At 36.6% G+C, this 24,174-nt stretch overlaps 1 protein-coding gene and 2 pseudogenes across 2 annotated transcripts; all 3 read right to left on the bottom strand.

Moving 5' to 3' along the window:
- Positions 1-213: 213 nt before the first annotated feature.
- On the bottom strand, positions 214-1,144 carry LOC140694530 (olfactory receptor 5M10-like; annotated as a pseudogene).
- Positions 1,145-7,361: 6,217 nt separating this feature from the next.
- Positions 7,362-8,302, bottom strand: LOC107035266 (olfactory receptor 5AP2-like; annotated as a pseudogene).
- Positions 8,303-13,845: 5,543 nt separating this feature from the next.
- LOC140694504 (olfactory receptor 5AP2) lies at positions 13,846-17,690 on the bottom strand. 2 transcript variants are annotated; one of them, XM_072957722.1, is made up of 2 exons: positions 17,679-17,690; positions 13,846-14,766 (listed from the first exon to the last, which is right to left on the bottom strand). In XM_072957722.1, exons 1-2 carry the CDS (start codon positions 17,688-17,690, stop codon positions 13,846-13,848), a joined length of 933 nt encoding a protein of 310 aa, XP_072813823.1. The 2 variants fall into 2 exon arrangements, with proteins under 2 accessions (XP_072813823.1, XP_072813822.1); XM_072957721.1 differs by lacking the exon at positions 17,679-17,690 and having other exon boundaries at positions 13,846-14,799.
- Between the last annotated feature and the right edge of the window lie 6,484 nt (positions 17,691-24,174).

The following is a 24,174-nucleotide window of genomic DNA, read 5'->3' as shown; positions in this document are numbered from 1 at the left end:
TTGCTAAGAATAAGACACAACTCTTTGCTTAGCCAAAAGGAAGTTTGTTATAAGTTAAAGGAATGTCCCACACTAAACGATGTTGATCCTCAAAAATTGAAACTGGGAACTCTATCACAGACAGAATCCAATGTTACTCATTTCTAGGTTCTAAACACTAAGTTGTCACAGACACTTAGTCATTTTAAATGAGCAGATCCTTAAACTGCTATTTTATGAAAGATTTCTCTTAATCATCTGCTGTAAGGCTTGGATGACATCCCTGTTCCTCATACTGTAGACCAACGGGTTCAGTATTGGGCTCAAAAAACTATAAAAGACTGCGATTATTTTGGACTGCTTGACAGAATTCTCAGATGGGGACCTTAAGTATATGCAAAAGAGGGTTCCATAAAATATAGTGACTGTTGTCAGGTGGGAACCACAAGTAGAAAAGGCTTTGTGCCTGCCTTCTGTAGAGCTGATCCTCAAGATGCCGGCCATGATGAAAACGTAGGACAGGAGAATGATGAGGAGAGAGCTGCAGAGGGTAAAACCAGCAACTGCAAACATTGCCATCTTCTTGACTCGGGTGTCAGAGCAAGCCAGCATCATGAGAGAAGGGTCAGCACAGTAGAAATGGTTGATTTCATGGGAGCCACAGAAGGACAGGTGGAAAGTCAGCAGTGCCTGAGAGAGCCCATGAAGGAAGCTACAAGAGTAAGTGACAGTGACTAGAGAGAGGCAGATGCTCTTGGACATCTTGCTGCTGTAATGTAAAGGGCTGCAAATGGCAACATAGAGATCCAACGCCATTGAAGCAAGGATATAAAGCTCTGTGATCACCAGGGCAATGAAGAGCAGACACTGTGTGAAACATCCAGCATAGGAGATGGTCTTCTGATCTGAGAGGAAATTGTATAGCATATTGGAGTGATGTTGGATGAATAGCAAATGTCTACAAAGGACAGGTGGCTGAGGAAGAAGTACATGGGGGTTTGGAGGTGAGCATTGGTCCTGATCAGCACGATAATGCCCAGGTTCCCTGCCAGTGTGACTAGGCAGATCACCAGAAACACCCCAACAGGGTCTTCTGTAACACTGAGTTGTCTGTGAGTCCCAGGAGAATGAATTCTGTCACCAGAGTGTGGTTTGGGGAAGACATTTTCTTGTCCCTTGAAAAACTGAATAGACAAAAAAGATGAAGAATTCTGTCTAACCCAGACTCTGCATTTATTCCATTCTTGTATCATTTACTTTTGATCTATTTATCTCTGGGGAAATTACTCTTCTCAATTAATGCATCAGAATGTTTCCATAATTATTTTCACTTTACGTCTCTGTGTTAACTCTCTCTATATATCTCAAACACACACTTCCAAACTCTTTCTGTCTTAATTGTGTGTGTGTGTGTACAATTTTTACCTGTATTCTTGGAGAGCTTCATATTTGGTATTTTTTCAAATTTTGTGAAAAAGAAAGCCAAAGGAATAAAAATGAGATATGAAAAGCAGCAGATCATTTGCATCATTCAAGTGGACAAATGAAGGGAGCTGAATTTCTAGGTTCCCTCCAGCTTTGATAGACTAGTGTTTCAGATACAAAATAGAAGACACACTAAGTACAGCATTTTCACTTGAAACTCATATTTGTCTGGCTTAATTGCATTCAGAGGATGTTGAATTAGTAAATTTATCTCTTGCTATATGGCCAAGAAGGTACAGAATGAAGAATTGTTCTCTCTGCTTGGTAAATTCACCCACTCATTATTTATGTACACTGCAAATATTGATTTTTTTCTGTTCTAAGTTCCGAGGTTACAGCAGTGAAGAAATTCCCCAGCCTCATAAGCATATATTGTAGGGGAAGGAATAGATACTAAACACACAGCCAAGGATTCACCACAGAATTTCAGTTAGAAGAAAATATTATGAAGAAAAATAAATGTGGGGTGCTTTCAGATGGCCATTCAGCAAAGGTCTCTCTGAGAAGGCAGAAATGGAACAGTAAATAAAGAATTCAAGTATCTGGAGAAAAATGTGGAAGTTTTCTTTGTCCCCTTTTTTTGCAACTAACATAAAAGAAATTTGTTAAGGGATGCACATTAGGATAATGTTTAAACGTGGACTTAGTTCCCAGCTGTATCCACTGTCTCCGGTTTGTTAGTTTTTTTTTTTTGAAGAAAATAAGATATAACTGGAAAAAAATGTGCATTAATAATTTCACCCTAATGCTATTTTATTTAGTTTTCACATATACATCAGAAAAGCCTGCCAAAGCTGACTTACTATATTTTCTAAAAACAAGGTGGGAAGATTTATAATACATTTCTTAGGAACATTCGCTAGAGTATTTTTACAATAAATTTAAAAAGCCAATTAAAGTAGTTTATATTTCTCAAGGATATAACCTTTGATGTGTTGAGGCCTCAGATTCTTCTTTGAAGCCAAAATCTCTGCCAAACATCTGTGTATTCTGTTCACTATTAGCACCTGAGATCTTTAACACAGATTGAGAAATCAGCCATCAGTTTTATGGAATATGGGAGGAGGAGAATGTGGGTAGATAAGTTTTATATTTTTAGTATATAAAAATGAGAGTATCCTCATCAGAAGGCTTCAGTGTTTCTCCATAAACACTGAGGTAAAGTCATCTAATAAGACTGAAAATTAAGAATATAAAAGAGATGCAAGATTTGAGGAGCAGAGTGTGAGGAACAGAAAAGTGAGCCATGGGAGGAAGGAAGTCAGGGGGAAGGCTCATTTGGAGAGTGGCATCATGGACTTATCCTGAAACCAATCTGCCCTAATGAGCTGATTTCATCAGTACTCTAGGGAACAAAGATGGGTTTGAGTATCAAGATCATTCATAAAATTGATGATTCATAAAGCTGGTGATTTAGGAGGAGGTTTCAAAGTGGAATGAAGATTATTTGGACAGTATCAATTCCTTGGCACCGTGTTTGTTAGAGAATAAGGAATCGAGAGATGACCGGGCTAGTCTGTATCTTCCAAGGCACTGTTAATTCCAGTCAACACAGTCATAGGAATTAAAAGTGTGCTCTCACCAAGACAAGAGAGAAATCTTTAATTATGTTAGATCTTCAAATGATGGGTTACACTGTAAGAAAGCAGCCAGTGAGATAAAGCTGTATAGCAATACAAAAATGTAGATTTTTACCAATGTATCACATCAGAGAAAATTTGAGCAGTACCATGTATTTTTCAAATTGAGGTGGAAAGACTTCTGTATCTCAAATTTGATGTGCTTTTTCCTGATTCTTTGTAAATATAAAATAATACAATTTAAAGAATAAAATCTATTGCTTAAAGATTCCCATGAAATAACAGTTTTTTGTTTGATTTTAGAGCTCATTATAGGATTGTAAAGTGCACATTTCCTGTTCCCTTAACATGGAGAGTCCTTGTTTTACAAAAAAAAGTTGAAGATTTGGTCCATCTTTAAGCAGAATGTCAGCTTTTAGTTTGAAGGAAAATTTTTCCTAAAGTACTTATGTATGTGTTTTCTGATATGCTTTAAAATACAATAGCATTACAATAATCATAACATTTACAAAAGCTTTTTACAAGAGATAGGACTACTCGATAGTAATTGAATGGGTAGCTGAAAGGTAGTGTATTTGCTCTTTCAGATCTGGAAGGGCAAAGTATCAATATTTTTCAGTATGGGATCCCTTGATCAGAAATCCACAACAAGAATTTGATGCTTATTTTTTTATATATCATGATGAATAAGATTAGAGGGCACAGACTTTACCCAAATGTATGATGCTAACTCAAAAAAAAGGGTTTTATTCATTCTCATTTTATTTTCTAGAAAGTCTCCAGATGATTGTGCTTAAATTATACTTGAAGACATGAATTCCTTCCTTAATATCACTCTGCTTCAATTCCAATGACTAACTGATGTGTGTCTGTTAAAAGAACACTTAATGACTTTAGCTACATGAATGTCACAGCAGCAGCCTTATAGTTGGAAACATCCCACTGCCATTGTAAATTTGTTACTTGTGTTTTTGTGATTATTTAATTGGCTTATTTTTTGAGTTGTAGCAGATTAAACATTGTACTGGAAGCTCTAATCTATATAATAAAGTTATGCTGATTGGAAAGGAGAAAACAAAATTATGTTATTCACAGGTCACATGAGAGTTTACATAGAGTCTCCTTTTAAAATAAGCAAAAGAAATATTAACTAGAATTATTGTGCTAAACATTTTGCAATATATACTAACATTAAATCATGTTATACATCTGAATATTTTTTAATATGCAAAAGTAAAATTAAGGGTATGTTTTGGAAGGTCACATGACTACAAGATCAATATACATAGATTATTTACATTATTATGTAGAAACCAACCACAACTGGAAAAAAAAGTAATATTTCTTATAATAACAACAAAAGCATAACCACTTAAAGTGAATATTAAACTGGAAGAGTTAGAAACTTAACTATAAAACACTGCAGAGAGAAATTAAAGAAGACCTAAAGGATGGAGAAATATATTTAATTGTTCGGAATATTTAATATTTTTAAGTTGCCATTTTTTCCAAAATCGATTGATAGTTTTAATGCCAGTCCAGTCTACATTTCAATTGGCTTATTTTTAATGGATAAACTGATTGTAAAATATATAGAGGTATAAAAAAGATTTATATTCATCAAAACAATTTTGAAAGAGAAGAAAAATTATTAAATAATTCACACTATCTAATTTTAAGAGTTAACAAGAAACTACAGTACTCAAAACAATGTGCAGATCCAAAGATAGCAAACAGATTAATGATACAGAATAGAAAATCCAGTAATATGTCCACTCATATATAGTGAATGGATTTTAGAACAAAAGTATAAATGTATTTCAATGGAGAATGTTATTGGAATAATTGATATCTATATAGAAAAAAATTAACTTCAATCCCTATATCACCATAATCAAATATTTCTATATTAATTTGATGTGAATCATAAGACTAAATGTAAATGCTATGTCTACAAGTTCTCTTGGGAAAGGAAAAATAGAAGAAAGTCTTTATAATCATGAGGTTTTCAAAAATTTCTTAGGAAGGACAGAAAAAGCATTAATTTTGACACAAAAAATATTGTGACACAAAAAATTACTACTATAATTGCTTCAGGGCACCACAAACTGTTCCCATATAAGTAAAATTAATCAATATTGTGTGTGCTCCGACTTCTCCACTAACCAGTATTCCCCATCTCCTTCCCTCTACTAGGGCTTCCCATTCCTTGAGAAACAATATTGGAATTAAGTTAGCTAATAACCCTACAATAACACCAGACCCAGAAGATCTAGCTAAAGTAATTAATGAGGACGACTATACTAAACAACAGATTTTCAGTGTAGATGAAACATCCTTATATTGGAAGATATCAGCTAGAACTTTCCTGGTTAGAGAGAAGTCTCTGGCTTAAAAGTGTCAAATGACAGTATACACAAGATCTTATGGTAGCTCACAGAGAAAAAAATGTGACAATGAATATATATGTGTTCATGTATAACTGAAAAATTGTGCTCTACACTGGAATTTGACACAACATTGTAAAATGATTATAAATCAATAAAAAATTTTAAAAAAACAGAAAGTGTCAAGTGACAGGCTGACTTCCTTGTTAGAGATTAATATAGCTTGTGACTTAAAATTGAAGCCAATGCTTATTCACCATTCCAAAAGTCATAGGGCCCTTAAGAAGTACACAAAATCTACTCTACCTGTGCTCTATAAATGAAACAATAAAGCCTGGAGGGCAGCACATCGCTTTACAGTGTGGTTTCTGACTATTTTAAGCCCATTGCTGTGATCTACTGTTCAGAGAAAAAACTTTCTTTTCAAAATATGATTACTCAGCAATGTTGCACCTGTTCACTCAAGAACTCTGATGGAGATGTAAAACAAGATTAATTTGTTTTTAATGCCTGCTAACACAACATCCTTTCTGCAGTCCAAGGATCAAGGAGTCATTTTGACTTTCATGTCTTATTGTTTAAGAAACACATTTTGTAAGGTTATGGCTGCCATCAATAGTGATTCCTCTGATGGATCTGGGCAAAGGAAACTGAAAATCTTCTGGAAAGGATTCTCCATTCTGGAGGCCATTAATAACATTTGTGATTCTTGGGAAGATGTCAAAATATCAACACTAGCAGGAGTTTGGAAAACATGGATCCCAACCTTCAAGGGATCCACAAGTCTGAGGGGTTCAAGATTACAGTGGAGGAATAACTGCAGATGTGGTGGAAACAGCAAGAGAACTGGAATTAGAAGTAGGGCCTGAAGGTGGGACTGAGTTGTTACAACTTTATGATCAGAATTTAATGGATGAGGAGCTGCTTCTCATGGATGAGCAAAGCAAGTGGTTTCTTGAGATAAAATCTACTCTTGGTAAAGATGCTGTGAAGACTGTTGAAATGAGAGCTAAGAATTTAGAATATTACGTGAACTTAGTTGAAACAGCAGTGGCAGAGTTTTTGAGGACTGACTACAATTTTGAAGGAAGCTCTACTGTGGATAAAATGTTATGGAACAGGATTGCATGCTACAGAGAAATTGTTTGTATAAGGAAGGATCAAATGATGTGACAAACTCCATTGTTGTCTCATTTTAAGAAATTGCCACCTAATATTCAGCAGCTGCCATCCTTATCAGTCAGCAATCATCAACATGGAGGCAATACTTTCCTCCAGCAATAAAATATGACTCACTGAAGGCTCAGATGATGCTTCACAGTTTTTCCAAATAAAATATTTTTAACTAAGGTATGTACATTGTTTCTTAAAGACATAATGCTATTGCACACCTAATAGACTATAGTATAAATGTAACTCTTACATGCATTGGGAAACCACAAAAAATGTGATTTGTTTTATTGTGATATTCACTTTATTAGAGTAGTCTTGAACTAAACCCACAATATCTCTGAGGTATGCCAGTACTGGGTTTTATACCTCTGAACAGGGAGTTGAAATGGGATATTTGGTTATTTTCAAGCATGTAAGCTCTGTGGAATAAGTGGGATTTATGCAGAGTGACCGTATTCCCCAGGATGCCTGAGACATTTGGTCCAACTCTGCTATCAGATAAAAAGCCTCACTGGGGGATGTCACAGCTCAGGGATAAAGCACCTACCCAGCATGCACGAGGTCTTGGGTTCAATCCCCACTACCTCCAGAGGTTAAAAAATTAATAAATAAACCTAATTACCTCCCCCAAAACATAAAAAGGAAAAGAAAAATTTAAAAAGCCTCACTACAGAATGAAATGGACCCAGGGTGAATGGAAGTGGACTGGTCATTTCTAAGTTACCTCCAAGTCCTAAAATCCCATGCTTTGATGATTCTAAGTACAGAGGCAAAAAGAGGTTGTTTTAAAATTTTTACCTAAGGAAATTTTGACTTCCTTGTTTCTCAGACTATAGATGAGAGGTTTTAACATGGGGATGACCCCTGCATAAAACACAGACACCACTTTGTCTTTGTCCATCACATAGCTGGAGCTGGGTTGCAGATACATGAACAGGATTGTGCCAAAAAAGATGGTGACCACCATCAAGTGGGAAGCACAGGTGGAGAAGGCTTCGTACCTCCTGTTCACTGGATGGATCCTCAAGATGGCCATGAGGATGTAGAGATAAGAAGTGAGAATAGTCAGGAGGCAGCTCTCAGTTCATTAAAACTGGAAAAAGCAAAAATGAGAACTTCATGGACATGTGTGTCAGAACAAGAGAGTTTCAGGACAGGTGGAATGTCACAGAAAAAGTGGTTGATGACATTTGAGTGGCAGAAAGACAGTTGGAAGGTAAGGCCAGTGTGAATGGTGGCATTTATAAAGCCTGAAAAATATGTGGCCAATACCAGCATGATATTAAGATGGGGGGACATAGTGACTGTGTAAAAAAGAGGCTAGCAGATGGCCACATAACAGTCATAGGCCATCACGGTCAACAGGAAGCCCTCAATGCCAGCAAAAGAACCAAAAAAGAAGAACTGAGTGGCACATTCATTGAATGAAATGACTGGGATGTCCACCCAGAAATTTACTAGCCTATTAGGGGCAATGACAGAAGAATAACAGAAGTCAACAAGGGGCAGATTGCTGAGGAAAAAGTACATGGACGTGTGGAGATTTGAGTCAATCTTGATTAACAGGATCATGCCAAGATTTCCAAGCACAGTGATCATATAGATGACTAGAAATACCATAAAAAGAAGAAACTGTAGGTCTGAATGATTACTGAATCCCCAGAGAATAAATTTAGTCACTGTTGAATGGTTGCTCATACTTTTGTCTCTGAATAGATGATTCATTTGCTGAGATAAGAAACCAAGGAAATAAATTACACAAAAATATCAGGGGAATCAAACAGCTTGTTTTTTGCTGAAGGTAAGGTTATTTCCAAGATGTCCTAAGAACATGAAAAAACCTCTTTTCTTTTTTACTATCAAAAAACAACAACAAAACAAGGTAACTAAACACTAAAGTAACTTACTTTATTTAAAAGTGAATATTTATGCTCATGTTTGTGTGAAGGCTTTGATAGTCTGTCTTTCTATATCCTAACCTACTCCTCAAATTTTATCTCCTCCCCTCTTGATCATACTACCTTCACTACCTGTCATCCAATTCCTCTGCATTCCTCTTGCAATTAAATGTATGATACAGTTGAATACACCTGCTGTATCCAGTTCTATTTTTCCTGTTTTCTCCTAAACCCACTCTAATCAGGCTTTCATCCCATCACTCCACAGAAACTGATCTCTTCAAAGTCATCAGGAGTCTTTATGTTGCCAAACCCAGTGGTCAATTCTCAGCCATCATTTTGATCTATCCATAACATTGGGCAGAGGTGATGGCTAACTACACCTTGAAAAAGTTCCTTCTTTTCCAGGACACCAGACTCTGAGTGTCCCTCTTACCATGTGGTTGTTCCTTCTCAGTCTTCATTTATTCCTCTTCTTTTCTCTGACTCTTAAGGTTGGAGTCACTCAGAACTCACATCTTGACCCTCTTCTCTGTCCTGCTTACACTCTACCTTGTTGATCTTACTCAGTCTCATGACTTTAAATTCTGCCTACGTACTTACAACTCCTGAATGTACGTATTTAACCCTGACCTCTTTTCCAAACTCAACTTACAATTTAGTTGCTTACTCATGTCTCCACATTAATATTGAATAGTGGCTCAACATGACCCAAATCTGATTTGCTCATGACCTCCTTAAATGTATTCCAAGTATAGCATTCCCTGTCTCAAGCCAGTGACAGCTCTCCACTCATATTTGTCCAAATAAAATTAAATATAAATAACTAAATACTAGAGAAATCATTCTTTCTTCTTTCCCACACACTCTATAACCAGTCTCTAAGATAATTATATTGTCCCTACCTTCAAGATATCTATATCAAGAATCCAACAACCTCCTACCACCTCCATTCCTATCGTGAAGGCTCAAGCCAACATCATCTTCCACCTACATAACTACAATAGTCTTTTGACTGATCTTTCTATCCCTAAACTTGGCTAAAATATTATCCTGTAAAATACCACTTTTAAAAATTTACAGCCATTTTATAAAGCTCTACTTTATGCATAATATACAAATACAATTTTTATATGTAACAAACATATAAATTGACATAAATGGAATATTAGCCTATATGATATATATGATCCTATATGTATGTGTATGTGTATACATATGTGTTTGTGTATATGTAGATAAAGGCTGAAAATTGCAGTCATTTTCTCAACGGGTGCATAAAAAGCATAAAATAATTTGCTCTTACACGCACACATGCCAGGTATTTTGGCACTCCTTCTGCACAAAATTAATTAAATTTTCCTGCTTTATACACACACACAAATTCATACCACATATACATATATTCGCACACATATGCATGTATTCATATATGTATGTGTATGCACATGTTGAATATTTGAAAAAAAATCATCTGTTATTAGTCATCCTAAATTTCTCTCTTCTAAAAAAATCCAGGTTAGTTCAGTTGATACTATTAAATTCAGTGTTTCAAACATATTGCAATTAAGATATTTAATCTTAATTACTTGAATGTTTTTTGAGTCCTCCTGGAAAATTCTATACCTCAACACTTTGAAATAAATTAAATCATCTTACCTTTTGTCCTTAAAACAATATTCCCAAAGTAGTGGTGTCTATTTAGTTTAGTTTTATTTTTTGGGTATTGGAGGAATACAAGTTTTCTTCCTTACAATGTGAAATTCATAGCTTTGATGAAAATGGAAGTGGCATCACATATTCAGCTGTGGTAGAATTAAGGCATAGTTATGAAATTAAGCATGAGTAAAAGGAGTAGAAACAATGCTGCTTCTGAATCTGAGGCAGAAGGTCAGCCTATTAAGTTTGTGACAATGCTCTTGAGATTTAATCATCTCTGCAAAACAGGAAAAAGTCTGAAGCTTGAAATGTGCTAATCCAAAATTAAGACATTCATTTATTTTTCACTCAGATAATTGAACTACATTCTCCTCAATGAACCATCTATACTCTGGGGAGTAACTTAGGCATTGAGAGAAATACAAAATCACTTTTATAGTCTTGAACCTCCATTGTGCACAACATTGAATTAAATGGTACAGGATTGATTAGATCCTGCCTCTAAATTTCAGAATTGCACTTAAAATAAAATGTCTACTCCTTTCTATTAGAATATAATTCACATCGCACTCATTAATTCATTCAACAAATATTTAGTGAATGTGTTTTATGTAGCAGAAGCATCCTTGGTATTGATAGAGTAGTCAACAAAGTCAATCTTGTTTATTTCTTCATGCAGTTTTCAGTCTGGGGTGGGGGAAAACAGCTATTACAAAGTGATATGAAAAAAATAAAGTCCAAGGCCTATTTATCAGCTTTCTTTATTATTCCTTTTGTAAACCAAACAGGGTCTTGCCTCAGGGCCTTTGTATTCACTGTAATTATACATGTAAGGCTCTTCCACAGACATTCATGTGATGCTCACCCTACTCAGGCCTTGCTCAAGTATCATTTCCACAGTGAGCTCATCTCTGACACAACCAGTCCCTATTCTCTTGCCTGCTTTAACTTCTTTAAAGCACCACTCACATCCATGTCACACACACACACACACATAAATGCCTATGCACACATAAACACAAATTAAGTACAATGATGTCTTCCTCATTTGAATACAGGTTTCATGAAATGAGAAACTTTGTTTTCTCACCTGTATATCTTCAGTTTGTATTACATGCTGATTTTTTCACTAATAGTTTGTTGTTGTTGTTGTTGTTGAGTGGAGTGGGGAGGTGTCTGGATCAAGGTGGCAGAGTAGGAAGATGCTGAGCTCACACCCTTCCACAGACACACCAAAACTACAACCACAGCAAAACACCTGTCTCTGAGAACGACCCGAAGACCAACAGAGCAGACTGCCTACAACTAAGGATATGGAGAAAAGGCTACATGGAGATGGGTGGAAATGGCAGAGTCATGGTCTGGTCAGAACCCACACTCTGGTGTGGAGACCCAGAAGCAGGAGTGACATCACAACCTCAAAGGTCCAGTCTGAGGGGTGAGGGGTCTGGGACTTACATCTGGCTCCCCAGCATGGGGGCCCTACACTAGGAAGATGAGCCACCATAACATCTGTCTTTGAAAACCAGCAGGGCTGAGGTCTGGGAGAGCCAGAGAGCTGTGGGAAACTGAAATTTCATTCTTGAAGGGCTTGCAACAAACTCACTACTAAGTCCCAGTACAGAGGCAGCAGCTTGAAAAGTGTCGGAGACACATGAGAAGAAGATCCATTGATTAATTTTACAATATGTGCCAGAGGGGCAGGGATCTAGTGAAACTTTCCCTAGTAATGAAAGTGCTAGTTGGCACCTATTTTTTTTCTCTCCCTTCACCTACCTGGCTCAGTGCTGGCAGGACTGTTTCTGTCACTCTCCATCAACCTAACCAACAACACACACCCTTCCCCAGCATTCTCCTGAGGACCAGCTCACTCAAGCCCCCTACCATGGACAGGTTCTCTAATCCAGCTTCTGTTCCACCCCAGCTTGCAGGCAGCCCCATCCAGTACTAGCACCCTTCTTGGCTCCCATCCTGTCTCACCCACAGGTAACCCCACCCAGCACTGGCTCCCACCCAAAGATCAGCAATAGAAATTGGAATACTAAGGGTTTTCTCTAACTGCACTAAGTAGCTTAAGCGGAGGACATGGAGAAGTTAACGATTAAGTTTAACTGGTTGGGATTCAATCAGATACATACATGAAGAAAATGTAGAACCATGGAATGGAAAGAGATTGAGAATGAGTCATTATATAATGGACCATGGAATCTCAGTTGGGCAATCAATGAAATGTGGATATAGGAATAATGACAAAATATCACCTTTTTCTTTTTTAGATTGGTGAATAAGAAACATTTAAAGGATAGATATTATACTGGAAGAGTTAGAATAAAAGGGAGCAGGGAGGAAGGTGCCAGCCATGATAGTTTTGAATATCTTTGAGAGAAACCATGGTTAGTAGTTGACAGAGGAAGCTGTAGGGAGACCAGAAAACTGTTCTGGGTGGATAGGATGAGTTATCTCTTCCTTTGTATTCTCTCAGAAGTTTTTCAGGGATGAGGTGGTCTTACCTGGAGCATGTGGCGCACTAGTGTTCTCTGCTCTTGTCTTCTGTAGATAGTGGGGTGAACAGAAATAGGAAATAGACATTTACCTGATTCCAAATCATTATTTAGTCCTTCTTCAGTATGCCATACTATCAAAGAAGTCTTTTTTTTCCCATTGCTGTAAGATTGACAGCCCCCAGCTTTATAATAATAAGCTATAGATAGATAAGTTAATTTGATAAATGTTTATTGAAAACTATCTAAACTTTGACAAGGCTAGACATAAAATTTTAAAGTACTTTAACTTTGAGATCACTACCCTCAAAATATTCCAATTCACAAAGTCAGTAAAATATTCCCCTGCTATTGGTATGGTATTCATGTTACTATAAGACCCAGTAACACTCTTTCTTGTGTATTGTTTGGTACTCCTGACATTCATGTGAGGGGAATAGTGTCACTATTTATAATGGATGCTGAGATACAGTGTCCAGATTTGCCTTTCAGGGTTGAAGTATTTATTCCCCCAGCTTCTAAGTGTATTGGCAACTGATATCTCACAGCTGAGTTCCACTCGGAGTAATCTTTGCTGCATGGAATTGTCATGCCCAAGACTGTACCCCCTTCCAGTGGGGGACCCGTATCCAAAACTGGTCATTGTGGCATTACAAATACCTGGCCCCTTTTTGACAATTTGGAATATATCTAAAGGATCATCTCAACCCCAGAGTTCTATGTGGAATTGGCTAGGTACTCTGTTGTGACTTCATCACAATTCAACTTCTACCCAACCCTGATTTTCCTACTCCCTTACACATACTATTCCTGGGAACACTTTCCAATCAACTCCCTGCATGCAAGTATCTGTCTCATAGTCTGTTTGCCCAGGTCCCAATCAAAGACACCAATATTTGTAAATAACAAAACTGAGAGTGAAAAAAGCCAAATATTGGCATTGAGACTTAGGCCCAGGTCAGCCAATTCCAAGTATTGATACTTTACCAGACACCGTGCCCCCCACTATGTTGATTCATCCTATAAGCCCATGAATACACATTTAAGACACCAAGAGATTAAGAAGCATACCTCACTTTAAACAATCTACCTTAACACAGAAAAACAGCTTAAGCAATCTGACGATACAATTAATATGAAAACATATTTTCTTCTACGTAACAAGGTGATGTGTAATATGGCTTTACAGTATCTGTTTCTGTAAGATCTTCTGAAGGGCCCCTTTCACATCCTTATTTTTCAAACTGTAGATTAGAGGATTTAGCATAGGGATCACTACTGTATAAAAGACAGAGACAATCTTGTCCTGCTCCATTGAGTAGCTAGATGTAGGGCGCAAGTACATGAAGAGAATTGTCCCAAAGAATATGGTGACAGCCATGAGGTGAGAGGCACAGGTGGAGAAGGCTTTCTGCCTACCCTCTAATGAGGGCATCCTCAAGATGGCAATGAGGATACACAGGTAGGAAACAAGGACAATCACAACACAACTGATGACATTAAAACTGGAGAAAGCCATGGTCACGATGCCATTGATGTGGGTGTCAGAGCAAGAGAGTTTGAGCAGGGGTGGAGAGTCACAGTAGAAGTGGTTGATCTTACTGGAGCCACAAAAGGATAATCTAAAAGTTATTCCCGTGTGTATGGCTGCATTCCCAAAGCCTGCTAGGAATGAGGTAGTCACTAGCAAGGAGCAGATTCTCCCAGACATGAGAACTGGATACAGCAGAGGGTTCCAAATGGCTGCATAGCGGTCATATGCCATCATGGCTAACAGGAAGCATTCAGTCCCCAAGAAGGAGCCAAAGAAGTAAAACTGGGCAGCACATCCATTAAAAGAAATGGTCTTATTTTCAGACATGAGGTTCACAAGCATCTTAGGAGTAACAGAAGAAGAGTAAGAGGCATCAACAAAGGAGAGGCTGCTGAGAAAGAAGTACATGGGGGTGTGGAGACAGGGATCAATCTTAATTAGCACAATCATCCCCAAATTACCCACCATGGTTGCCGTATAGATGAACAGAAACAATCCAAAGAGGACAACTTGTAGATCTGGATTGTCTGAGAGTCCTAAGAGGATAAATTCTGTCACTTCTGTTTGATTCTCACCTTGGATCTCTTTCATATGCCTGATCATCTGAGCTGCAGTAAGAGAGAAGATGGAACATGGCATTTGGTCAGATGGATACATGACAGAGCTATAAACATCATTTTACTGGTATGTACACATGCAAATTCTAACAGAAGAGAGCAAAGTGAAAAACTTACTATGAAGTGTGTTGGACTTGATGCCAAGTCAAAAGACATGAAAAGACAGTTGAGTTCTAGGTTTGTTGCACACTAAGAAATGACCTTGACATGAGTGACTTAATATCCATTAACCAAGGTCACTTCTGGCATTAACTATTTATTGGGTAATTGCAGGAACTTATCCTTTAGATGCATCATTATTTATGATAAATAAATTAAGTGATATATTAATATACCATTTAGACACAACTTCTAGAAAAAAAAAGATCAAAATGTATTCAGGCCACTGATTATTCCTCCACACTACTAATGGAATGTATACAAAATATTGAAAGTTAGTAAAATTAATAAACATCACTAAACAATAATAAGTCACTAAACTAAATAATAATAATAATAATAATAATAATAATAATAATAATAATAATAATAATAATAATAATAAAGAAGTTTGAACTTCCTGGGCCTGGGAGAAATTTTAAAAACTGAAGTCCAAGCCAGAAGACAGTTCCCATACAGCTAGCATGGCTCTGACCCTACCCTAATTTCCCAGTATCAGCATTTACAGAAAAAAAAAAGTTAAATAAATATTGAGCATTTTGGATAGTTGCCTTCAATATCTAGAGAATCAAGTTGTAAGAATGAGTAGACATCCCACATGAAAGTAATAGATCAGATACAGCAATGAAAACTCCTACGTAACACCCAGATTCACAGAATCACCACAGAACCAGAACACATCACCACCAGCATGTGGAATATTCCACTGTATTCATTCTGGGGAATAATTTTACACTAGGTTGTCTAACTGGAACTAAAATTCACCCCTTGCAGAGTGTAATGAAGTGAAATCATGGACTAAAGAAAAAAGAAAGATACAAGGAAAAAGATGAAAGAATGAAAGAAAGAAAGGATGGAGGGAGGAAAGGAGGGAGGAGGGAGAAAAGAAGGAAGGAAGGAAGGAAGGAAGGAAGGAAGGAAGGAAGGAAGGAAGGAAGGAAGGAAGGAAGGAAGGAAGGAAGGAAAATCAAAATAGATGTCCAGCTTAGATCTCTCAAGTAAAATTTAGGCAACAGCTCCAGGGGAGTTCTTCTCCATTTCCAGCCTAACTCCCTACCTCAATGACCTCAAATTATTAAACAGTAGATAAAATGGTGCTAATCTAGCTGCCAAATTATAGCTTAAAGTATTAAATCATTTATCATTTACAGCAGGAATTTATTTGATACTGTCTCAAATTTAAATGTGGGATCAAAGTAACCCACTATGTGGGCTAACATCGGAGCTAAAGGATCTACTGAGCACAGTTGGGGCGAAGGCTCACAGACACTGCCACACACAGAAGTGCCTATCCGCACTCTGCTCCACCTGCTTCCCCCTTGGGTAGGGGCTAAGTGCCCTCACCAGCAACAGAACCTGGCATGTTTGTACAGTGTTACAGTACTTTTCAAAGTGTCATTGCACTCATTATCTAATCTAGGCCTCACCACAGACCAGTGAGGGGGATACACATGGGTCCAGGAGTGTTAATAAGATGACCTTCTGTTAGGGGAGGTCAATGAAGTAGAGGAGCGAATCAGCGGTGAACCCTGGGTGTCTATTATTTTTAACATTTTTTATTGATTTATAATCATTTTACAATGTTGTGTCAAATTCCAGTGTTCAGCACAATTTCTCAGTCATACATGGACATATACACACTCATTGTCACATTTTTTTCTCTGTGAGCTACCATAACATTTTGAACCCTGGGTGTCTTGATGCCACATTATTTGTTCCCCAACACTACCTTGTCTCCCTTCAGATTTCCCTGGACAGAGGTGCAGCCTAGTCCTCTTCCTTGGAAAACGCTTGCTGTTTGAATTTCAAAGAAGAGCAGAAAGAATTAGAAAAAAGAAATAGATCTTTTCCTCTCATCTTCAACCAGAAAATTTCCCTCTGAGTACCTTTCTCTCAGAAATAGTAAAAAGAATAAAATGCCCCAGACATTGCGTGTGTGCTAGACACACAAAGAAAGGCGAAGATGGGTAACAATAACAAGTACTGAACTGTGCTGAGCATTTCCCATGTTCCATAATCACCATGTTAAGTATTCTTCCTGCACTGTTTTATTTAAATCCTATGAGATAAGAAGTGTTGTAGTCCTCTTTGTGCACATGGGAGATGGGAGGCACAAAAGATTGGTGACCTTTGCCCAAAGTCCCAGAGATCACCTACAGATGTATAGCCAGCCAATGCAACACTTGAGGTGATTTATAAGGACCCCATCAGTGATGGATGTGAGCACTAATGCACAGAGCAATGGATATTGTAATTCTCAGAACCTTATTGATGCACTAGAACACACTTAGTTACACTGGGAGAAATCCATACACCTCCTGAAGAGAAAATACATTTACAGTGGTTGAAAACTGTCTTTCTCAGAACTCACATTCATTAGATAGTATTTTTAGCAAAACACCACTTGTTTTACATCTAGTGCTGTGGATTACATGCTTTCATCTTTCCTCTATGCTAGCAAATGCATTTCCTGTTTTCTCTGAAACATTCCCCTTCCCCAGCCTGAGACTTTGCAGTCAAGCCTCTACTCCAGAGATCCTTCAACTGGGTTGTCAATTTCTAGGAGTTTGTGAAAATATTAGTGAGATTTCCTGAGAATTGCTGGTGTTGAAAAGGTCTTGAAATCATATTATTTATTGATCCTTATAATCTACCTAATGACAAATAAAATTTAATTAATAAAAATGGACAGAATATTTAACATACTTTCTTAGCCATTCGGTATTCTTGGAACTTTGGGTCTATGGGTAGATTGCAGAAATTAACAGGATATTAAATTTTTCCTCAGGTCAGTAAATTACATGGACAGAACTTTTTATATCATCTTCTTACCTTTGATCCTTTTGCTTGTTCTTGTCTAAGGCTTAAATTCATCAAAAAAAAAAAGCAGAAAAAGAAAAACAAATGTTTTTCTTAGAGGAGGCAGTCACTCTAATTCTCCCAGGTTAAGCAACAGGCAGAGTTGGAATGGACTTTAGACATCATTTGTTACAGAGGTAAGAAAACTGAAATGCTTTATACCTTCCCTGTCATAAGAGAGTTGCACCTGCATTCAGCAGAGATTGAGTTTTTTCTCCTTCATTTTTCCTTAAACTTTCCCAATCTGTTATGTCATGGTAAACACAATTCAAAACACAGAAAACATTGCTGCGGTACAGCTGTGATATTGTTTGTGGTTATTTCCAGTTGCAGAGGCTCTGGACCAGTGTCTGGAGTGGGCATCCTGACTTATTTTAAGTAGGAGGCACTTCTTGTTGTTTGGTCTCTGTGGACTTCATCCCTCACGTCACCTCATTTTGATCTACTTGTTTTTGTTTCCCTCTGAATCTAAGGAAAACACATGTCTTTCCATATTTCTCTCCTTTACCCTCAGGACACCTGGGCCCAGTGGAAAAATGAATTTTCAGTCCCATATTCCAAACAATTATTTAATGTTCATTTTCTGTCTCTTATAATAGTTGGTGGCCTGGTCCCCTTAGATGCATTGAAAGAATCAAAAGCAGAGCAGGTTTGCTCAGCCTTTGGTCTTGCCTTCTCTAAGGACTTCGAGTACAGATGAGAAGTTATACTGCCTGAATCACAGTGAGGGGCAAACTGGAGGGGATGCAGGGATGTAGCAAGGACAAGGACAGACTTGGTCTTCAGTCCTGGCTCCGTGCCTCTCTGGTTGTGTGTCTTTAGATAGCACACTAAATCTCTTTGTGCCTTAGGTTCTTCATTTCTGTGTGAGAGTACTGACACCTGCTTCACAGGGTGACTCCGTAGGTAAATCAAAGAACATGCATCATTGCATCAAATGAGTATAGATAGATGATTAATTAAGACTTCCCTCCACCCTGAGTCTCCTCCATACTGTCCAGAGTAAGGAAGAGTCATCAGCCAATGAAGTCTAGATGGAGACTTACAAGCTTTCCTGTTGCCTAAATACATCTTCCATTCAAGAGGTACAGGGTCTGAGACAAATTGATCATCATCTGATGAGCATTTGTATTATCTGTGCCACTTTGAGAAGACACTCTGATTTGTCTCTCAGTACAGTGTAATAAGTTTGCACTAAATTCTGGGGGACACAAAAGCTTGATTTGTCTCTAGCAATTCAGACAAAATTCACATTATTTTAATGCTTAACCACTTGCTTTTTAAAATTTAAAAAAATTTTTTTTTGTATTTTGGAGGGAAAATACATTAGGCTCTTCTGAACACAGAGTATGAAACATGATTGGCAAATAGTGAATTTTATTTAATAAGCAAATAAATATCCTTCCTCAATTAAGAGTGAATTAGTTGTTACATAGGAACAAACTGATATTATTCTTATTATAGCCATGAGACCCCTGTAAAAAAGGAAACAAATTGAGGTGGGCCCTGATTTACTGGTGCAAAGTATGTAAGGATGCTTATAATTAAAGCAGTGTATTACTGATAAATCAATTTTACAGAATTGGTGAAAGGACAAGGAACAGAATAGAAAAATACAGATATAGACCCAATAAAATGAAATGAAAACCCAATATATGATAATAGCATCTCAAAACTGTGGGGAAAGGAAACTTTTTAACAACAATTGCTGATAGCCTTATAGAAAAAGAGAAAACTTGATATTTTCTACTTATTAGACCCTATAAAATTTCAATGAGTTATGATTTTAAAAATTTAAAAACATTAAATAGCACAAGAACTAGGAGAAAACATGGTGCAGTCCTTTGTAAACAGAAGCAAAATTTAACAATACATAACAGTTATTTTTCATTTTATCTTGTCAAATACACCGATTTTTAAATTTAATTGCATCTGAATACAGTATAAATAGGACTCAAAATCTAGAAATAGTAAAATTGAAAATGATAAATTTGACAAAAATAAAGGGAAGGAAGGTAAAGAAAGGAGTGAGGGAAGAAGAGAGGGAAGGAAGGAGGAAAGGAGAGGAAGAATGAGAAAGGAAGGGAGGGAGGAAGGAAGAAAGAAAAAAAGAAAATTATTTCATGGTAAGAAATTTCTTAGCAAAATCAAAAGACAAATGATAAACTGTGGAAAACTCACGCCTTATATACTAGACAAACAGAACATGTCTCCAATATATAAAGAATATCTAAAAACTAATAAATAAAAGAATCTGTGAATAAATCAAAATACAGAAGGGATATGCCCTGGGAAAAAATGGATACAAGACATGAATAAACATTTCACAAAAGTAGAAATGCAAATGGCTCTTAAATATATGAAAATATGTTCACCCTTTCTATCAGCCAGGATCCAATCAGGAAACAGAAAAACCACACAGTAATTATATCAGGTAAAATTTAACATAAACATTTATTACCTGGTAATGGGATTAACTACTATTGAGTGATCAAGAAAAGTCTAAAGTATACAGGAAGAATGGATACAAAGGGCAGCCACTACCTCTGGAGCTGAGGCAGCACATGAAGATAGGAACAGACTTGGAAGAGGCCCCCATCTCCAAGGCTTCTTTGGACATGGTTGTGCTGGGTATGCCTATGGCTCACTATGTGGCCAAGACACTCTCTGGCTGGGTCTACTGATCAAGAAATATCTCAGTAGGCTTACACTGAAACTATCAGTGAATGGTTTCCCGCCAACTCTTACTGGAAATCCACCCCTGTGGTGCTAATGAAACTTGATGGGAAACTACTTGCGGGAGTGCTGGTCAACCTTGATGAATGGTGCACATCACTGAGTATCCCATATGCTGCTGGCTACCACACATCATCCAGCCACAGGAAAGAACATAACAGTATCAAAAAGAGAGGCTTTTTATCCAGCAGAGTTCCTCCAGCATTCTCTGCTGACTAGCATAGTACTGTCCAGCTGGAGAAGGGGAAATGTTCATAGTATGAGGTCCAATATCAACAAAGCAAAGCAGAGATGGATGGTTTTGGAGCTGAGAGACCAAAAATTTATGCTGGCATGATATTATTCCTAATAAGAAAAAAATATTAATATGACTACCCTGAGAGGATACTTTCTAAGATTTTTTAAATTGAAGTATAGTTGATTTCAATATTGTGTTAATTTCTGGTGTATAGCATAGTGATTCAATTATACATATGTAATCCTTTTCATATTCTTTTTCATTATATGCTATTACAATGTATTGAGTATACTTTCCTGTACTATAGAGTAGGGCCTTGTTGTTGTTGTTTTTCTATTTTACGTATAGCAGTTAATATCTGCAAATCCCAAACTCCCAATTTATCCTTCCCCACCCACTTCCTCCCAATAACCATAAGCTTGTTTTCTATGTCTGTGAGTCTGCTTCTGTTTTGTAAATAAGTTCATTTGTCTCACTTTTTAAATTCCACATATAAATGATATCATTTGGTATTTGTCTTTGTCTGACTTACTTCACCTAGTATGATAATCTCTAGGCTCATCCATGTTGCTGCAAAATGGCATTATTTCATTTTTTATGGCTGAATAATTTTCCACTGTGGAAAAACATTCCATTTTATGGCCAAGTAATATTCCAATATTTCATATCTTCTTTATCCAGTCATTTGTTAATGGACATTTAGGTTGTTTCCATGTCTTGGCTATTGTAAATAGTGTTGCTATGAAAATTAGGGTGCATGTACCTTTATAAAAATTTGAGTTTTCTCCAGATATATGCCTAGGATTGCTAGATCATATGGTAAGTCTATTTTTTAGTTTTTAAGGAATCTCTGTACTATTTTCCATAATGGCCACACCAAATGACATTCCCACCAACGATGTAGGAGGGTTCCCTTGCTTCCACAGCCCCCCAAGCATTTATCATTTGTGGACTTTTTAATGATGGCCATTCTGACTGATGTGAGGTGATACTTCATTGTAGTTTTGATTTGCATTTCCATGATAATTAGCAATATGGAGCATTTTTTCATGTGCCTATTGGCCATTTGTATGTCTTAACTGGTGAAATGTTTATTTAGGTCTTCTGGCCATTTTTGGAATGTTTTTTTTTTTCTTGCTCTTGTTGATATTAAGTTGTGTGAGCTGTTTGTATATTCTGGAAATTAAGCCCTTGTCAGTTGCATCACTTGCAAATATTTTCTCCCATTCCATAGACTGTCTTTTCCTTTTGTTTATAGTCTCCTTTGCTGTGCAAACATTTATAAGCTTGATTAAGTACCATTTCTTTAGTTTTGCTTTTATCTCTATTGCCTTGGTAGGCTGAGGAGAACACTGCTATGATTTATATAAGAGAATGTTTTGCCTATATTCTCTTCTAGGAGGTTTATGATGTCTTGTCTTATGTTGATGTCTTTAAGTCATGTTGAGTTTATTTATTTTGCCAACTCTTAGATTGGCAAATATAGATAGATAGTGAACTAGAGAGAGAATAGATAGATAAATTTAGATGAGAAAGAATTACAAACATTTGGCAACAAACTTTATGGAAGAGTGTGGGGAAATGGGCACTCCCATACATTGCCAGGGGAAAACTATAATATTACTAAAATTGCACATTAAATTTCCCTTTCACCTAACAACCCCACTTCTAAGAGCCCACTCACTTAATGTGCTGGTAAAAGTAGGAAAAAACATATGCATTAGGCTATTTATTGTTGCATTATTTTCTTCCAATAGCAAAAGATCAGAACCAACTCAAATGTCTGTCAACAGGATGCTTGATAAATAGGCAATGGTACAGCCACACAATTGATTACTACGAAGCTGAAGATATGAGACAATAATATTTATTTTAAATCAAAGTTTGACTTAAAACAAATTTTATTAGTAAGAAAATATGTAAATATTACTAGAAATTAATTTCTCATCATAAAATGAGATTTGAGAATAAAATTAAAGAAGCTATATTAGAAAACAAGATTCAACTATATACTGTCTACAAGAGTTCCTTAAGGACACACACAGGCTAAATGTGAAGAAATGGAAAAGTATTACAAAGATTTTTTATTAGCATTTTGATTTTATTTTTAATGTTTTCTCCTTGGATAAAAATTTATCTCAGGTCAAATAGAATTTCCAAATTAAGTGGCTTTTAAAAAAATTGTGTAGGCAATAAGACTCTTAAAACCACTAATTTTCCTTTTTCTTTATACAATGGAGAGCTGAAATAAATTTATATGCCATCTCTTGAAATTAAAAAAGAATTAAAGAATGTAATCATGTTTTTGGCATTTGAATCTTATCTTTCTTTCATCCTGCTTTCTTTGTTTTGTTTGTGAATATATACCAGGGGTAAAAAAATGGAAGTGTCTGGAGAGCTGCCCTAGATCTATTCCTGGGTAGGAATCTTTGCCTTATGAGTGGCAGTCTTCTCGCCCTTCTTATCAAAGGAAATGCAGCATGAGCACTGTACTCAGACAGATGAGTGTTTACATTCTGAAACTATTAATGTAAGTTGTGTGCCCTGGAAAAGTTAAACAATTATTACTTATTCACTTAACCTATAAATCAATGAGTCATTCACTTCATCTGAAACCAGAGGCAATAATGTTATCATCAGAAGATTCAGTTGATCACATGTGGAAAGTACCCCACAAAGCCTTTGGTGAATAAATGTCCTTTAAAAAAATAATAAGTTATTTTCATGGAGCCCCAGTTGTTCCTTTTCCTGCCCACCAAATCAGCCTCTCAAAAAAGATCAGTCTCACTAGTTTTTTATGTTAAGTTTCAGTCCCTTATGCCAGATTCTCTCCGGTTAAAACAGAATTTAACTTAAATGTCCATCAACAGATGACTGGATGAAGAAGTTGTGGTATATTTATAAAATGGAATACTGCTCAGCATAAAAAATGATAAAACAATGCCATTTGCAGCAACATGGATGGACCTGGAGATTGTCATTCTAAATGAAGTAAGCCAGAAAGAGAAAGAAAAATACCATATGATATCACTCATATGTGGAATATAAAAAAATATATATATATGTATATATACTATGAACTCATCTACAAAACAGAAACAGACTTGCAGACATAATAAACTATCTTATGGTTACTGGAGAAAAGGGGTGGGAAGGGATAAATTTGGGAGTTTGAGATTTACATATGTTAGCCATTATATATAAAAATAGATTTTTAAAAAGTTTCTTCTGTATAACACAGGGAACTATGTTCAATATCTTGTAATAAACTTTAATAAAAATATCAAAATGGATATATGTATGTATATGCATGACTGGGACAATGTGCTGTACACCAGAAATTGACACATCATAATTGACTGTATTTCA

The sequence above is a fragment of the Vicugna pacos genome, unplaced genomic scaffold, assembly GCF_048564905.1.
Source record: "Vicugna pacos unplaced genomic scaffold, VicPac4 scaffold_21, whole genome shotgun sequence".
Lineage (NCBI taxonomy): Eukaryota > Metazoa > Chordata > Mammalia > Artiodactyla > Camelidae > Vicugna > Vicugna pacos.
Note: the sequence above shows the minus strand (reverse complement) of the source record. Positions and strands in the feature narration are given on the sequence as shown.

Excerpts from the sequence above, each read along its gene's own strand:
- LOC140694504 (XM_072957721.1), bottom strand. The coding sequence starts at position 14,799 with ATGATCAGGCATATGAAAGAGATCCAAGGTGAGAATCAAACAGAAGTG.